Consider the following 18,910-nt stretch of genomic DNA (forward strand, 5'->3'; position numbering starts at 1 on the left):
TCTGAGACACAGACATGCCTTAGCCAAGTCTGAGGACAGTGCAAAAGAAGAGTAATAAGATGTCTAGAATCACAAAGAAAATGTTCCATGACATTCATTACAATGTTAGTTAGAGAAGCAAGGAAATGTAAAGCCATTTCATTAATGTAGTTAAAATAAGTTAAGTTTTCTTGCTTAAAGGTTAAGGTTCAAGTCATTTGAAAATGTTTTTACTCAGAATATGCAGCCCAAAAAATAACACATTAATCTGCAGAACATGACACTTGTACTTGTTTTTGACATTTGTATACCTAAGCGGGCTGAGGTGGTTCTGGGTATTACTGACATACTGGGCTGACAGGGGCTTTGGAACCTACACTTTCATGTTTTATGAGCATTAGGAAAACAGATTATTACAAAAATATGAGATTTGTACTGAGCAACTTGAGTCATGTCATCTGTGGCAGAGATCAGAGATTTTACTTTGTTGATCCATTTTGTCAACTTGGGGATCACATTTGTCTACCTGCTTATCCATACCCCATTCACTCACCCATTCCTTTAACAGACCAGAGTTTAGTGTCTTTGTCATGCCATTCAAGTAGGACTCCTGAAGCAAATCATAATTATAAGTGCAGAAGCAGGGTTGGGGATAGGTGTGTTTGCCAAAACACACAAAAAGGCTATCATCTTTCTGCACCTACATATGTGAAAGAATTTACACGTTTTCAGATGCAAAATAACAGTTCGGCACATGTTTCATGATTTTATACCATGAAAAACATTGACCAAATGTAATATTTTCTCAGGAAATCTGGAACTTCTCTGCTGAGGACTGCAAAGATTCCAGCAAAAGTTTGGATTTCAGGAGTAAGGCCAAGAATCTCCTGAGGTCGACTGTACATAGAGCACGTACAAACCTGCCCCAAACTTTCTACAGAGGAAGAGCTCAGGACAACACACCTTAAACACGAGCCAGCTTTGCAACTACATGTTTTCAAAGGATAACATGGACAGAATCAAAAAATCTGAAATTGAAATTCAGACTTATTACACTCAAATCTTGAAAAAAAAAAACAAAGTGAATTTAAAAAGGCAAACTACAACATTTAATCCTAGTCCGGCTACTTGTTTGGCTTGAGCTGCAGCTTGTTTCCTCTCAGATCTGTTCCGATTTCTTTGTACTCCCAGACCTCATGATTTGTGAGCAGTTTTGATGAGGGGAATGCTGGATAAAGAGGTGGCAGGACGATGTTTGCACTAGCAAGATCATGCTACAGGCAGAGATAAGATGGGCCATCAGCTTTCATTTACTAGCAAGATCATTCAAATGAATAGCTTAATAATCCTGCTTAAAAATTATTTCAAAAACCGGAACCTGCAATTACTCAATCCTGTCTCTTTTCGTAAATAATATAGCATGGATAATTTAGTCAATGAATACAGTTGAGAAATTTGGACTCGTGTTTTGTTTAAATTTTAATGGCCATGGTAAGAGATAAAATTTTATTTGCCTTTTTGAATATACATTGAAATAAACAGAATGATCCATAAGCTTGCCAAAGGCAAAGTAATGTCAACCTTGTTGCAATAACAAGCTCAACCACAAATCTGTACTGAGATTGAAACTAGAAAACCATGTCATGTGTTATTGAATAAGAAAATTCATTCTTTGTAATTAAAAACGAGAATTCAACAATTTGAAGTCTTGCAGCTGGTAATGTGGTTAGTATGTAAAGCCACCATCTGTGACACCAAAATTCCACTGAGTAAAGGTTTGTGTCCCAGCTGTTCCCTTTCCAATCCAAATCCCTGTTACCGCCCTGGGGAAAAGTAACAGGAGATAGTCCAAGTGTCTGAGCTCTTGTCACCCACAGGGGAGACCTTGGCCCAGCTCCGGCCTTTGTGGCCATCAGGGAGTGAACCCAAAGAAAGAGCTCTCTGTCTCTACCTCTCTCTCTCTTTCTCTCTCTAACTCCTTCAAATAAATAAATATATTTAAAATAATAAACTGAAAGTTTCTAAAATAAAACTATACATGATCAATTTTACACTTTAAAAGTAATATAAGATATTTTTTACGTATGTAATATACAAATGAAAATATTTTTCACTTTCAGATTTGTTAACCCCACTAACTTACTACTGGAACATCTGACAGAGTTCATGACCAACAAGTTTCTCGACTTTGTTTAAGCACCCTGCCTACCAAGGATCGACCAGTGGGTTTCTGCTCCTTCCCTTCCAGGTTCTAGCTTTACATTTTTTATTATTTATTCTTTATTCAAAAGAGAGACTAGAGGGCAAAACAGACCAACACAGAGATCTTCTATCTTCAAATGTCCACAACAGCTGCGGCTGGGCCAAGACCTCAAGCCAGGTCTCTCACAAGGGTGGCAGGGAATCAAGTACTTAAGTCATCATTGTTGCTTCCAGGACACACTGTAGCAGGAACCTAGAATTGGAAACAGGGCGTGGATTCATCCCAGAGACTGTGAAATATGATGAGTGTGTCCCAAGCACTACGTGGACCATTATGCCAAACACCTGCCTACATTCAGCAGGTCTCAATAGCCTAAAACTAATATTGGCATTTAGGCCCCAACATTTTGTTTTTCTTTTTAAAGATTCATTTATTTATTTGAAAGGCAGAATTACAAAGAGAGAGGTAGAGATAAATAGAAATCTTCCATCCTTTGGTTCACTCCCCAAACAGCTATATCAGCCAGGACTGAGGCAGGCCAAAGTCAGGGGCCAGATTCTCATCCAGGTCTCCCACACCCATGTAAGAATCCAAGGAACTGGGCCATCTTCTGCTGCTTTCCCTGACACACTAGCAAGGAGATGGATCAAAACTAGAACAGTCAGGATTTGAACTGGTGCTCACATGGGATGCCAGCAGAGCAGATTATGGTTTAACGCACTGTGCAACAATGCCACCCCCCCAAGATCTTCTCATTTGCATAGGATGTCTAGCATTTCCAGCCTCCACTGTGGGAGTATATCATTTAATTTAAGTTTGATTATTATAAAAGATACTGAGATAAACTCCAAAATATAAACAAAAAAACCCAAACTTGCCAATGGTCCTGGAGGAAACCTACTGTTTCCAATTTATAACCATTGAGCTGACTTAAATACAATTAAAGACAAGCAGGCAGCATCCTACTCAGCAAAGGTCACTATGCTTATGGGCCTACGCATCATCATCACTTAATGCTCATTCTCCTGTCACCTAATATTCATCAACTTTAGCTCTATTGACATCTTAGGGGACAGAGTTCTTTGTTGTTGGGAGCTGTCCTGTGCACTAGAGAAAGTTGAATAATATCCCTTGTCCCTATACATTAGGTGCTCTACACATTATGTACAATCCCTCCAGCTGTAAGTACCAAAATACCTCCACACATTGACAAATGTCCCCAAAAGGATTCAGAATCAACACATCCCAATTCCTAACTGAAATGCACCACTTAGCTCATAAATGTATAAGGTGATTTGTTTGTACCAAGCACAGAGATGACAAAAACATTCCTAGACTATAATTTCAAAGTCATGAAAGAAAGAGATGAATACACAATTTCAAAGGAAAGTAACAGACTCTATAATTCAAATAAATATAGGTATGCCTAATTTGGGTTGTGGAGTGGAGGTAGTGGGCCAAACTGTGAAAGATGCTGAGAAAAGCCACATGGAAGGAATAGTATCTGATCTGAAAGGCACAGGAACTTTTGGATAGAGAATATATTTCAGAGTAATAGACACTATAAGAAGTGTAGTAACACATAAAGGATTTTAATACACCAATATTACGAATTAGATCTTCATACTGAAGAACACAGAATGCCATTTAAGCATGGAAGCAAAGTGTTGGTGTTAACGACTGACAAGCCCGTCAATGTCAGTGGAAAAATGGAGAGCAGCGTGGCCTGCAATACAGAAACCAGGAAGGAGGAATCTACTTCCTGGAATTGTGGTATTTAAGGAAAGCATATATCAGATTCTTCATTATGGAACACAAACTCATTTTTCTGTAAAATTGCTTAAAAAAAAAAAAACAACCACAGATTAGAATGCCAGTTTCCCATGTCAGAATACCTGGGTTTTAGTCCAAGTTTGGTTCCAAGTTCCAGCTAATGTTACCCTGGGAGGCAGTAGGTGATGGCTCAAATGCAGGGATATCTGGTACCCCAAGGGTCACCTGGACAGAGTTTCCATCCCACATCCTCACAGGCCTTAGGAAAGTGAAGCAGCAGAGGGCAATGCTTTCTCACCATCCCTGTTTCTGTCTCTCCTTAGCCTTGTATTCCATCTCTCTTGCTCTGGCTCTCTGACTCTCAAGCACATACACAATATTTCTTTAAAGATATTTTTTATTGGAAAGTCAGATTTAGAGAGAGGAGGAGATATAGAGAGAAAGATCTTCCATCCGCTGGTTCACTCCCCAAGTAGCCACATTGGCCGGAGCTGAACTGATCCAATCTGAATCCAGGAGCCAGGAGCTTCTTCTGGGTCTCCCATGTGGGTGCAGGATCCCGAGGCATTGCGTTGTCCTCTACTGCTGTCCCAAGCTGCAAGTATGGAGCTGGAAGGGATGTGGAACAGCCAGGATATGAACTGGCACCCATATGCGATCCCAGTGCATACAAAGCAAGAACTTTTAGCCATTGGGCTACTGTGCTGGGCCCACAACCAAATTTTTTAATGTATGAGAAAGATGGGATATTGTGACAGAAAAGAACCGCTTTCTGCAATATCGGCATGCCATAGAGCTAATTCGAGTTGTTAGTTGCTTGGCTTCTGATCCAGCTCCCTGCTGATACACCTAGGAAAGTACAGAAGACAGCATCCTACCAATGTGGGAGAATCAGATGGAGTTTCAGGTTTCTGAGTTTGGCCTGGCCCACTTTTTACTGTCACAGTCACTAGAAGAGTGAACTGGCAAGTGGAAGATCTCTCTCTGCATGTGTGTCTGCTTCTCTCTCTTTCTGTTTGCCTGTCTCTCTTGTGCATGTACACTTTGTATGTGTGTATGTCACTCTTTCAAATAAAAAAAAAATCTTTAAAATGAAAATCATTGCCTTTGTTCTCCTATGCCAATATTAGAAACTTCAAGATCATTTATTCATTCATTTATTTATTTACTTAGATAGGAAATGCAGTTTCACACAGATGATAGATGGAAAGAAAGATCTTCCATCCATTAGTTCACTCCACAAGTGGCAGCAACGGCTAGAGCAGAGCCGATCCAAAGCCAAGAGCCAGGAAGCACGGACCTCCTCTGCTTCTCCCACGTGGGTGCAGGGTTCCAAGGGCCCGGTCCATCTTCCACTGCTTTCCCAGGCCACACGCAGGAAACTGAATGGAAAGTGGAGCATCCGGGACACAAATTTGCACGTGCATGGGATCCCAGTGCATGTAAGGTGAGGCTGTTAGCCATTAGGCTATTGCACCAGGCCCTTCTATTTTTTAGATTTATTTATTTTGGCTGGAAACGCAGGCATACAGAGAGAAGGAGATACAGAAAGACTTTTAATTTTATTTTTTGTTAATTTTTTAATTTAGCTTTCTCTTTTTGGAAACATAAGCAACTACATATAAACTTCACCTCTGCTTCCCTGCTTTTAATTTACATGTAACATCTGTCTTTTATGTTTGCTTCACTTAACAGTATTATCTAGAGATTCTTTCACAGACTTTTTTCATTCCTTTTTTGTAACCTTGAGTATTCCACTCTATGAATGTACTATGACCCATTTAATAAGTTACATGGCAATGATACCTAAAACAATGCTTCTGCGAATCACCTGGTACACATACTCCTGTAAATTGTGAGAATGGCTATTTATTCACTCTCCAAATGGCCACAACAGCCAGAGTTGAGCCAATCTGAAGCCAGGAGCTAGAAGCTTCCTACAGGTCTCCCACATAGGTGCAGGGTCTCCAGGCTTTGGGCCATTCTCCACTGTTCTCTAAGACCACAAGCAGAGAGCTAGTTAGGAAATGCAGCAGCCGCGACACAAACCAGCATACATATAGGATCTTGGTGCTTGTAAGGGGAGGATTTTCCAATTGAGCCATCACACCAGGCCCAGCATTGATATATATTAAGAAAAAGTAATCACAAAACAAGCTAGGCAACTGCTTTCTGAGGAAAATTATTTGTTTTGAGGGATATTTCATATATGCATGTATTTCTCCTTTTCACAGGATCTTGAAAGCAGAAATTAGCTTGCAAAAGACAAAGATGACCAATGACCAATGGGATATCACTATTAGTTCTGACCTCTTTTTTTTTTTCTTTTTCTTTTTTTTTAAGATGGTAGAAATTCAGGGGGAAAGAATTGAAACATACAAATACTCCAATGATGTAAGTATTCCAGAGAAGAAGAGATAAAATTAGAAAATTCTTAAAGTCCTTCATGGTTTAAAACTTTCATAGCTCTTTTCTATATTTGAGATCAATCAATATCAATAAATCAGACAGAACTCATTTCTATCTGGCCCAATAGCCTATTTCTTTAAGCCCAAGTTTTTCATGTTAGGAAAATATGTACAAATTATAGAAATACCACCAAGCAATAGGCAATTGCTACACCAATAATGACACAAAGGCTGTCCTGGGAGCAATGACAACTTGAACTTGGAGGCCTGGCAATACAGAGCACAAAATCTATGTTTTTAAACTCCAATTTTAAAGACCTGGATTCTGGCCACAGCATTGTGGTTATCCTACACAAACGGGCCTGACCACAAACTGTTCTGCATGTTACCAGAACTGTGTCTTCCCTTTTACTGAGTCAGAGTCCATTAATGGAAAAAGCTAGCTGATGATCCACTTGTCCCATTAAGTCCCATTAGGGAATGAGAGGGAGATCAAACCACAGCCCCACACCCACAGATCCTCCAACGTCGAGAGATGAGCCGCCCTTGATTCCGAACCTTTCTCCAGATACTGTGCCATTTCACCACTGTGCAAGAAGCAGCCATCCTACCTGCTGTTTGCATGTCATTGCCTCCCCTGCACCTTAATCTCACAGCCATCTGGTCTCTACTTTCAACATTTGTCTAAAAAGCATCCTTGTCAATGCCTGTAAAAACAAAACATCACTCCCGTTTCGTATCTTCTCAACAACACGCAGCACAGTGGCGCACAGTGGCGCACAGTGGCTCACAGTGGCAATTCTGTCTTCCTTCTGTTGCTGAGACCCAAGTCATTCTGGCTCCTCCTTGCCCTGCTGGCTCTTCCTCTGTGCCCTCTCTCTGCATGTTGACCTCCTTGGAATTCAATGCTCTGGCACTTCTCTCAGTCCACACGCTCAGTGCAGGAGACCTCGCTCATTCCCTGGGCAGTAACTATCAACTCTATACTAATGACTGTCAAGCTCCTATCTCCAGCAATGGGTTATTCTCAAATCTCCCCACATGCATATCTGACTATTAGTCCAGCATCTCTACCACCACATGGAAAAGGAAACTCCTAATTACCATGTATAGATGTAAATGTTTGGTTTCTCATTCCTTCCCGACAACTGTTCTCTTCCGTCCTTTCCCATCTCAGTCAACACCTCACACATCTCTTGTTGAAACCAGAGAATCACTGCTCCTTTACCCTGGGAATGAACTTCACACTAACTCCTATCAAAATTTATATATATATATATATATATATATAATGTGGCTATATAAAAAATAGATAATAAAACCACCCCAAAATTAGCTAAATAATAAGAATTAAGCCTTGTAGCTTTACAACAGGGTACAATGGTAGAACACTAATGGTAGATACATACTAGATAACAAAAATCTCCATAAAATCTTAACTTTCAGATGTTTCTTATGGGGTTATAAATTCTGTGTAAATCTTAGGATAAACGGTATTATTTTGAACCAAGGTTCTCTCTGTGCAAGAAAGGAGATACAAATGCAAAGTGGAAGAAAAGTGAAAGGCTCCTTTGGTTTAGATGAAATTAAGGTTTCAGAATCAACTCTCAATTGATTATTTAATTGACAAATCAATCAGTCTCACACACCCTATTCACCGAAAGGGTTTACTGGCAAAGATATTCCAACAGTAGCAAACACAATTCGTCATTCCAATTTCTAAGTAGCACTGCCCACCCAGCAGATCAGGGTTCTCTGGACAAAAGCTGGCTCTTCCAGGGCTGGGGAAAATCTGGAATATCTTATCAGGACACAACACAAGACAGTCCTCACAAAGTAGTACAGAACCAACCAATCAACTTGGGACTTGGATCAAGCATGAATAATTTGAACATCAAAAAGAATGATGAAAGTAATGGATTATAGTCCACTAAATTAAAAACAAATCTGTAAGACCAACAGTAAGCACAAAATTACAAGGACAGGGAAAAAGGAAACTTCTTTATTACAAAAGAACTCCAACAACCAAAGACAGAAAGTAAATTAGAAATGGAAAAATTGTCATTTTGTAACCACCATGGTAGTAATTATTTTAGGCAAGTTGCCATCAGTTTTTGCCACAACTATTGCATGGAAGTTTTTGGGAATATGTTACATATAGCCTCTAGGTTCCACTCCATAGATTATTCACTAAATACAAAAGGGGAAACGGGTATCTTCATAGTAGAGAACTCTGGCCAATATGACCTTAACCAATCAACACACTTCCTAACACCACTAAGGATGGCTGAAAATGGGTAGAAAAATGACATCATGTCCCTCTGATGTGATTCAGAACAAGGATAAAATAGAGTCACATACATAATGAAGGAAACAACCAGAAAAATTCAAATAAAGAAACTTTATGCAAAATAATCCTCAATGTCACAAAAGACAGGAAGGCTTGAGAACCTACTCTTGAATCAAGAAAAAGCATGAGATCCGGCAACTAAAAGTCAAATATGATCTCTGACTGAATCCTGGATTTACAGAAATTAAACAAAACAAAAAGCCCCAACTATATATCACTGGAATAACTGTGGAACTTTATATAGAAAACATAAATATGAAAATGCCATTATATCAATGAAAGCTTTGTGTTTGATAACTCTGTGGGAGAGCATCCTCTTTTTAAGAGACATTTGTTGAAACTCTCAGAGACCATGTGTCTTGATGCCTTCACCCTATTTTCCAACACCAGTGGTGTCAAAAACATCAGCCAGTGTATGAGGGAGAAAGAGAGCGAGAAAGAGACCATGCTGGACCCATACCCCTTCCTGCTTACCACTGAACCAACCAAAGGTTGAAGTTTTGACTACAATAGCAGGCTAGATGTTTGAAATTTGAATCAAGCCTGTGTTGTGCTACTTAAAGCAGCTATAGGACTTGTATTATCTGTGATCTGAATCCTAGGACTTGCTCCTCTTTCTATCTGGAGTAGCCTAAACCTCTTCCAGAGAGCAAATTAAAAGGGAGGATTTGGGGTCAGTACAACAGCTCTACTTGTTAATTCTCCATGTCCAAGCACTGGCATCCCAAACGGATGCCAGGGCCTTGAAGAAGCTCCTGGCTCCTTACCTCTGACTATTGTGGGTATCTGAGGAGTGAACCAGCAGATGGAGGATCTTTGTGCCTCTCCTTTTCTGGGTAGATCTAACTTTCCAATGAAAATAAATAAATCTTAAAAAAAAAACAAAAACAGGAGTGAGGAGAGGTGCGGGAGAGAATGGAAGATCAAGAGGTCTGCTTTATTGTTAACCCATGACCCCACACATAATGTCTACACACTCATCTATAAAACAACACTAAGACACATTGTGTCTTACACACACAGTAAACTGAGTCCAGGATTACTCTTCAAGTAAGGTACTATGGACAAGATTGGGGAAACAATTATTTGGATACTTTCAACTTTGATATTCCTAGTGCTGATAAGGTTGTGTGGGGGATAGGCACACCCATGTTGTGAAATTACAAAGCAGAGGCAGTATGGCTGAATGCAGAACTCCACTTTCTTAGGTTCCAATTCTGACTAGGTCATAAACAACTGTATCCCCAGAAGGCTGTAACCAAGCTCTCTGTGACAGTTTCATCAGCTGTAGAATAGGAATAAAGACAATGCCTCCCAGAGACACTGGGAGGTCGGTATGATCTACTACATGCCAAGTTCTGACAAAAGAGTCTGTCTCCTATATGCATAATAAGTGTTGTCTGTTACTATCACTTCTTCCAACAATAATAGTGTAAAACAATTTGCTTAATGCCAAAGGAGAAAAATCTCTCACAAAAAGATACTAGAAAAATCTGAATATCATTAAGTAGTAGCCTATTTCTTCTTCCACAGGGTAAAGGAAAGAGATCTGGAGTGGACAATGTGGGAAAAAGATTGAGGAGTGTTCAAAATTAATCATTCAAGAATCCAAGTTGCTAAATGCAGAAAATGACAATCATCTGGTACTGGGCTCCACATAAGAGAAATGACACCAAGTGAACCTGGGTTCTTCTTAAAATAAAAAACAATAAAGTAATAAAGTTGTAGACATAAGGAAAATAAAAGATAGATGAAGTAAGTACCATTCCTGAGAAAAGCAGTACAGGTATTAAGCCACCAGAAAGTTAGTGATGAACTTGGGAAGCTGGAATAGAATGAAAAGGTACGGTAATTTCAGAGGGTGCTCCAGAGGCTATGTTCCAGTGCAGGCAGCTGCTGGCTCTCCTGCCACAAACATGGAAACACTGCCTGGGGACAGAGTCCCCATCCATAAACATGCACGCACCTGATGGCAGTGCAGTGAAACTATCACTCAAGAAAAGAGGCATTCATTCGAAAAGACCAGCCACTGTCCGGGCAGCAATGAATGGAAGGATGTTCCCAGGGAATGTGTCTACTCCATGAAAACAGAGCCTCATCAGAGACCTTGCCCAAATTCATTGGGAGCAGCAAGATGTGAACACAAGTGCAGGAAGGGCACCCGGCCACTGTGGAGAAGGGCTGAGTCTGCACTTCTGGAGGCCCAGAGCCCAAAGAACGCTTCCCCATGCTGCAGGCCTGTAACCTCAAATGCCACTCTGAGTCACACAGGTGACAGCAGGAGGCAGGTGGCTGAACCTTCAAAGGAACTGTGACAACAGGGTGGGGTGTGCGGGGTGAGGGGGAGACTAAGGCTTAGGCTTCTCAATGGGAGAATACAAAAGGCCTCAGATGTGAAAGGACCAAACAACAAAGTTCTGGGAGTCAGTGGACAGACAGAAACCATGGATCATATGATGCAATAACACAGAACAAAGAACTCTTACAAAGAACTTGACTATAAACGCTAGGACTGACCAAGACAAGAAATAAGCTTTCAGGAACAGCAACATCTCAAGCAGTCCAACAAAATAACAATCAAATGGAAAACGACAGGCCTATAGGCAATGTGAATGGATCTGCAAGGGGACTTTGGGAATAGGTCATGTTTCCATAATTCACAAGGTTAATTTTACATTAATACTAGGATCAAAAGCAAAGATAGCCAAAGGAATACAAACTGTAAGGAAAGAGAATGACCTACCAGATTAGCAAGAGTTACAGAGTATAACAAAAGTCAGAAACAAGCTATAACAATGACCATTAAGTGTGGATTACATGTTTCCTAGATTCTCATGCTATACTAGCATTTGACAGATAATTTCATTTAATTAGAATTACAGCAATTTTTTAAAGATTTATTTATTTTTATTTGCAAAGTCAGATATACAGAAAGGAAGACAGATAGGAAGATCTCCCGTCTGATGCTTCACTCCCCAAGTGGCCGCAACAGCTGGAGCTGTGCCAATCCAAAGCCAGGAGCCAGGAGCCTCTTCTGGGTGTCTCATGTGGGCGCAGGGTCCCAAAGTTTTGGGCCGTCCTCGACTGCTTTCCCAGGCCACAGGCAGGGAGCTGGATGGGAAGCAGGTCAGCCAGGATTAGAACCAGTGACCATATGGTATCCCAGCACGTTCAAGGCGAGGACCTTAACCACTACGCTATTGTGCCGGGCCCAGAATTAAAGCAATTTTAAATGAACACTTCTTATGGGGAAAAAAGTCTTTAAGGAGAGGGAGACATTGTGGCATAGTGAGTTAATCCATGGTATAGGACTCATATAATCTATATTAGAATGCCAGTCTGAATTTCAGCAATTCTGCATCTAACCAGGTCTGTGATAATGCTTTTAGCAAGGCAGTAGATGATGGCCCACATTCTTGAGCTCCATCTACCCATATGGGAGATGTGAAAGAAGATCCTGGTCCCTGGCTTTAGCCTGGCCCAATCTTGGCTGTTGCAGCCATTGGAGGAGTGAACCAGAAGCTTAAAATTCATTCTCTCTCACTCACTTGCTCACTCACACTCAATCTGCCTTCCAAATAAATAAGCAATTAAATCTAACAGATAAATAAATCGGTTTCTAAGTCTAAATTGAAAAGGCAGACATAATTAAAACACATATGTTTGGCTAAAATAAAGGGGGAAGGAACAAAAACATAAAGCTATATCTATAAAGCAAGAGACAAGCATTTAGTTTGTTAAGTGAGAAAACGGTCGTCCATCTTAGATTTGCCAAGCCTGGAAAATTCTAGGTGATATCTACTGGTTTGCATGAGAGCCAGGGATGGAGGCAGGCTGGGTAGGGCTAGGCTATAGCCTAGTAAAAGTTGGGACTGGGGACAGGAGGGGCCAGGCCAGAAGGCAGCATCCCTTGCCCAAGGTCAAGATGGGGGATGGGTTATGCCAGGCTGGGTCAGAGCAACCACTGGCATGTGCAAGATCTGTGGCTGGGAGCAGACTGGTCGGGGAGCTAAGGCGACACCTGGTTGAGTTGTGGTTCCCACTGGTGAGCACGAGAGCAATGTCCCTCATCATGGCTGTGGACTAGGTCTGGGGTGTGCCAAACTGGACTAGGCTCCAGCACCTGCTAGTGCTTGCAGGAGGCAGGGCAGATAGCTGCTGAACCATGTGAGAGCTTCATCTGAATGTGGACCAGGTTTGGCATGGCTATAAAACCTACTGGCCTGCATGTGAACTGGATTAGGAGGAAAGCCAGGCTGGTCTAAGTGATCATACCCAATGACGCATGCATGAGCCAGAGTAAATGTGGGTTGGTTGGGCTTTGCCACAGCACTGGCTAGCAGGTGCTGGGATTGGGGGCAAGTCCTGTCAGGCTAGACTGCAGAACCACCTGGAGAGTATATGATCCAGGGCTGGGAGGAGACCTGGTAGGGAAATTGTGGGCACCCTTTTGAAGAGCTGCAGCACTGATAAATACAGAAACCAGGGCTAGAGGTAGGCCTGACTGGACAGACGGTGGCACCTGCCAGCATGAGTTTAGGCTGGATAGCGGGGTTTGTCAGGCTGAGTGAGGCTCAGGATTTGTGGTCTGACTGTGGAGTGCGTGTGTCAGAACTGGGTCTCCTCAGTTGTTGAAGCTTGCGCAGCAGATGACATGCCCAGATTCACATGGGGGACATGACAACCAGTTCATTGAGGCCTGCAGAGGAAGTCTAGTACCATGGAGGGCAGAACAAATTACACAGTTCTCCTGGCAAGTTTTAACAGTGAGTATCTGGGAGAATTGAGACTCAAAGTGGACTATGTCAGTCAAAGGACCTTGGAAGGATTTACTCAACCTTGGAGCAACAGTATCTAAGAACTGTTAAAATTACTCAAGCAGTGCCCTCGGAACGTGCTTCACATCAGGGACCCTAAGATGATATTGGGTGACCATCCCCAATCCCCAGGTACTGATGCAATTTAACTGCTGTGAGTGGTCTTCTCCCCACTCTCCCCACCTTCTCCAGATACAGGAAAAAAAAAGGAGATTGGAAGCAGTCGTCTCATTCACTTCCCCCGATTCCTCAACCCTCCCCACCTTAATCAGGGCATGCATCCTTCTCAAGTATGTAAACATCATCAAAACATAAAATTATATATATACATATACAAGAAAATGTAAGCGATGTAGCTCTGCAGGCAATCTTCAAGGACATGAAGACTTTATTTATTTTCCCACAATTCAATTCTGCCTGTCTGCTGGGGTTGACTATAATGCCACCAAAAATACTGTAACTTCATTTTTTATATGTCCATCCTTCAGCAGAGTTCAAAGAACTCTAAAATGTAGCATGTAAATCAAAACAGTATAGTCCATGAAAAGACCTCAGTTAAAATTATAAATTTTACCACCTATTCTCTCTACATGACCTTGAGTAAATAACTGAACCTGTTTGGACTTCAGTGCTTCATGTATAAAATAAAATCCATTTTACAGATGGGAAAATGAAGTGAAGTAACTGGTATAAGGCCACACAATCAATAGTGGGAAAACAGGAACAATATTTTCTGACATGAGCTGGTGTTCTCAGAGCTTACAAAAGGCCAGAATCATGCCAAAGGTCTCCTGTACAATGAGGTTATTAGTCTTCATCTCGAAAAAAATAGAACATATGCAATAAGTAAATATCTCTGAAGACAAATCTTCCAGTTTATTCCCCCAAAAATAGACAATAAATCAAATGAACTCCCAATTGTCCAAATTGGGCTAATATTTTTCATTGTACTTTTTAAATCATTTCTTGAAGATACATAAATACTTTAATCTAATGATAATTGCTTAAGATTTAAGTAAATTGGGCCCAGAGTGATAGCCTAGCACCAAAGTCTTTACATGTTCTGGGATCCCATATCAATATCAGTTCGTATCCCGGCAGTCCCACTCCCATTCAGCCCTCTGCTTGTGGCCTGGGAAAGCAGTCAAGGATGGCTCAAAGGCTTGGGACTCTGCACCCATGTGGGAGACCCAGAAGAGGTTCCTGGCTCCTGGCTTCAGATGGGCTCAGCTCCGGCTATTGCAGCCCCCGGGGAGTGAATCATTAGACAGAAGATCTTCCTTTCTGTCTCTCCTTCTCTCTTTATATCTTACTTTCCAATAAAAAAAAAAATAAAACTTAAAAAAAAGATTTAAGTAAATGTAAGGGCTAGAAATATTTTCCTCCATAACTAATAACTCATAATGTCTATATTCTACACATTCAGAGTTCTCATCAAATTAAAATATGTATTCTCCCAGTAGTGGCACTACCTCGATTAAATATGCTTAAAATGAAACTGTGCAAAAACCCCAAATTCAGGACACATTAAATCACGGAATGTCAAACAAGCTTCTGCTAATCAGTGAGCAGTTAGGTATCTGTGGAACAAACTGATGAAGATGCTAACAATGACAGGTAGCACTGAAGGGCAGAGGAATACAGTCAGCATCAAGGGTAGGGAAGCCAACCTTCGGATGGGACAGAGGACCTTTTATGTCTGCGGGCACATTCAGAGACCGGAAGATCAGCATTAAAAAAAAATAGCCACTTTTCAAGATAAGATAAGCCACATATTAAATAGTAGTACAAAACAAATGCACTGACAGACAACTATTCTACAGTAGCTAAAGACACATAACCATAAAGATATCCAAATTTTGGTATGATTTGACTAAAAACTCTAAAATAAATTTTTTTAAAAAATTGTTTGAGAGACTGAATGTGTGAATGCACAGGTGTGAGACACACTCCCATATACTGGTTCACTCCCCAAATGCCAGCCACAGCCAGGGTTAGGGCAAAAGATTAAGTCAAGGCCAGGAGCTGAAACTCAATTCAGGTCTCCCACACAGGTGACAGGAATTCAACCTGCTGTCCCCCAGAGTGTGCATCAGAGGTTAGCTAAAATTGGAAGCAGAGCCAGAAACTGAATTAAAACACTCCAACACAGGAAATGGCAGTCCTGAGGCTGAATGCATACCCTTCACTAAGGGGGAATTTAATGAGACAAATTCCTATTTACAAATGCAAGATTTAATCAGGTTATTTAGTAAAACCAGATTAGGTTGAAATTAAGAGTTCTGATAGCAAGTTATCTGGTGCTTTGTTTTTTTGTTTTTTCTTTTCTCTTCACTTGCTATGTGCCAGGTACTATGAGGTCCTTCCATCCATGAACCCATTCCATCCCCCTCTTCTCTCCATAAAGAAGCTGGCACTATTATCCCTGCTTTACAAGCCAAGACACTCACTCAAGCTTCAGCAAACCACAGCAGGCAAACCACAGAGCCAGGACTTGAACCAAGGCCTGGCTATGTTCCTCATGACTCTGCTATGCTACCCTAGGCCAAGAAAACATTGGGACCGATCAACTGAGAGAAGGCTGTACAAAATCACAAACGGAAACGGGTACTTACTGAAGGCCCTCTGTACAGCTTCTGTATTAAATACTTTAACATACAATTTTTCATTCTCCTATCAAGTGATCATTTCCACATCCATTTTAACAAGGAGAAATCCAAGGTTTATAGACTTCCTACGTCAGGCTAAAGAGCTAAAAGTCCAAGGTTACTTCAGAAAGTTCACGGGAAAATGGAATTAAAAGTAAATTTATTTTTCTTTTAAAAAATTGTGAAACTATTCATATTTTTTTCCATACTGTGCATTTTGTCTTTACCTTTTTAAAGCCCCTCATAACAGAACAGAACTGCAAATGCAAGTCTGAGTTCAATCCCTGGTTAAGACAGATACACAGATTTTTAAGTACCATCTCATGTCCATCTCAAGGAATCCCACCAAACAACCCTATAAATATGGTACACATTTCTCATCTTACAGGCAATAAAAGTAAAAAAATGAAATAAGATAAATAACTTTCCCCAAGGTCACAGAAGGAGGAAGAAGTGGGTCCAACATTTAACCCATGTAGCCCAAATTCACAATCAGAATTACTCCCCTCTGGATACATTACCAGAAAAAGAGAGAGAGAGAGAGAGAGATAAAAAACATCAAATCAATGTCAGTCTCAAATGTCAAACTTGGAATCTGCCAGTCATGCAAATTCATCAAAACATTTACAAATAACATTTTTAGGAATAAAGACCTTCAGCGGACTTAGAAACCTTAGATTCTTGGCACACAAAGTTGGACAAGATGGACAGCACCTTATGAAAGCAGCCTTTCAATTATACGCAGCTCCCATTTCAAGTAGGTATAGGTAATGTGTCTACAAAGGTCACCTTATGTAATTATCAAGCAAACATTCAACTCTACTAAATGCTCAAGTCCCTCTGTTGAGCATAAAAGTGCTATTTTTCATATCTTCCTAACAGATGTGAAGGCCCTGTGATGTGGAAGCTGCAAGGTGAGTAGCTGATCACAGAACCCAGCCTTCTCCAGCAAAACAGGAAGGGAACCAGGTGGGAGTTGAGGTACACCTGAAATAGGTCTGCCTTTGACATTTTATCTTGCCTTTGGGGCTATCACGTACAATATTTTACAGCAAACACTGCCCCAATCATGAGGCCTAGGGTTCAAACAGAACGGTTCAACATTCCCCCTGAGATGGACGAGTCTGACTCATCTAAATACTTAGCATCAATTCTTAATGAGTCCCAGAGCCCTTAAAGTCCTTCCTACTTCTTTCCCTTCCATTGAATCCCAAGTGTCCCCTTTTCCGGCACGTTCTCTGTCCTAAATTCCCGAAGCTCTCCCAGCCGTCGTCCCCCTCAGGAGACCCTACCGCTTTCCTCGCGAGGCAGAGCGTGTCTAGCGTTCCCTTCAGATCTCCAGCTTCTCCACAGAGCCCCCATCCCTCCCCTCAGCGCTTGAATACCCCTACTCACCAGGTGCAGGGCCAGGGGCAGCAGCAGTAGAAACAGCCACAGGTAAAGGTGGCAGCTGTTGGTGAACTTGCTCTGCTCGGGGTCGTGGTACCAGCCCCCCGTGAGCGCGGCCCACACGCCCTGCCGGAGCAGCTGCAGCACCTGGGACACCATGCCCGCGGCGCCCCGGCGAGGGCCAGCCAGCAGCTGCACCCTGCCCGCCAGGCCCGGCCTCCGGGCCGCCTCAGATTCCACACCCGGGCCCTCGGGCGGCGCCACCGCCACCGCCTCCGCCGCCGGCCCCGCCTCCGCCGCCTCCTTCCACCCCGCGACTGAAGCTTGCGTCGCTTTTCCGCCCGGACCCGCGAACTGCGGCGCCGGAGCCGGCTACTGCCGCCGGGCAGGTGGGCGCCATGTCCGAGGGAGGAAGGATTTTCCCGTCGTGCTCTGAGGCGGCTGCTCAGAAGATGCTCCAGACGCGCCTGCCAGCGCCCGCCCCTTATTCCTCCTGGGCCTTCCTTAGGGGCAAGGGTTACTGTGAGTCGTTCCACTTTTATTTTTGGGCCTCTACTGGTGTCCCCACTTTCCTCACCTCTTCTCCCCGATCCTCCTGTTAGGAAGGCTTGAAAGTCTGAGGCAACCTTGGCCGCCTTTTGTCCCCTGAGCAAAAGATTCACTCAGTACACTTTCTTACATCCCACCACTGGCAGCATAGCTGCTTTTAGTTAACTGCTGACCCCAGAGCATCTATTAGTCTAAACGCAACCTGTTCCTTTGACAATGAACTCTTCTGTTTCACCCAACCGTCCCACCCTCAACCCCTGCCCTGTTGTCAAGTTTGGCACCTACAGCTAACCATTTCGTGGTTCGGGGGCTTCAGTCTTGTTTTTTCATCTATTTACTAGTGTAAATAGTGTGAATTCCTTCCCACCAGAGAAGGAATAACTCAGGCGAATATACAAAAAGAATTTAGATGGCCTTTATTTTAGGGAACTATGGTCAACAGGCTTCCCTTCCCTGTACAGCAGAAAGACAGGTGTGACTGGGAGGGGCCTTTTTAAACTCTCCTTGACACGGAAACCGAAAGGGGGGTCGCCTCAGCCCTTATTTGGTGGGGGGATATGGGTTTGTGCCCCTCAGTGGTGCAACAGTGATTTCACAGCCTGAGGGACCCGCCAGAATTCTGCTGACTCTTTGGTTGGAAGCAAACTCTGCTGTCCTCCGATTACCATGGTAACCATCAACTTGACTGTGACCCCAAGTATCATTCAGCTGTTAACTTTTCAATGCTAAGATGGCACACAATAAGAAATCATGGAATTAAGAATCTTTCAGTTGTTATATATTTTATGATTTAC

General features: G+C 42.2%; 1 protein-coding gene across 1 annotated transcript in view; it reads right to left on the reverse strand.

Moving 5' to 3' along the window:
* PCNX2 (pecanex 2) overlaps positions 1 to 18,084 on the reverse strand; it is a 254,759-nt gene extending 236,675 nt beyond the window's left edge. The window contains exon 1 of the mRNA XM_058669358.1: positions 17,574 to 18,084. Coding sequence (XP_058525341.1) covers positions 17,574 to 17,726 — 153 coding nt within the window. The 5' untranslated portion in view covers positions 17,727 to 18,084. The remainder of the gene's footprint in view (positions 1 to 17,573) is intronic.
* Positions 18,085 to 18,910: the final 826 nt, after the last annotated feature.

The sequence above is a fragment of the Ochotona princeps genome, chromosome 10 (genome assembly GCF_030435755.1).
Source record: "Ochotona princeps isolate mOchPri1 chromosome 10, mOchPri1.hap1, whole genome shotgun sequence".
NCBI lineage: Eukaryota > Metazoa > Chordata > Mammalia > Lagomorpha > Ochotonidae > Ochotona > Ochotona princeps.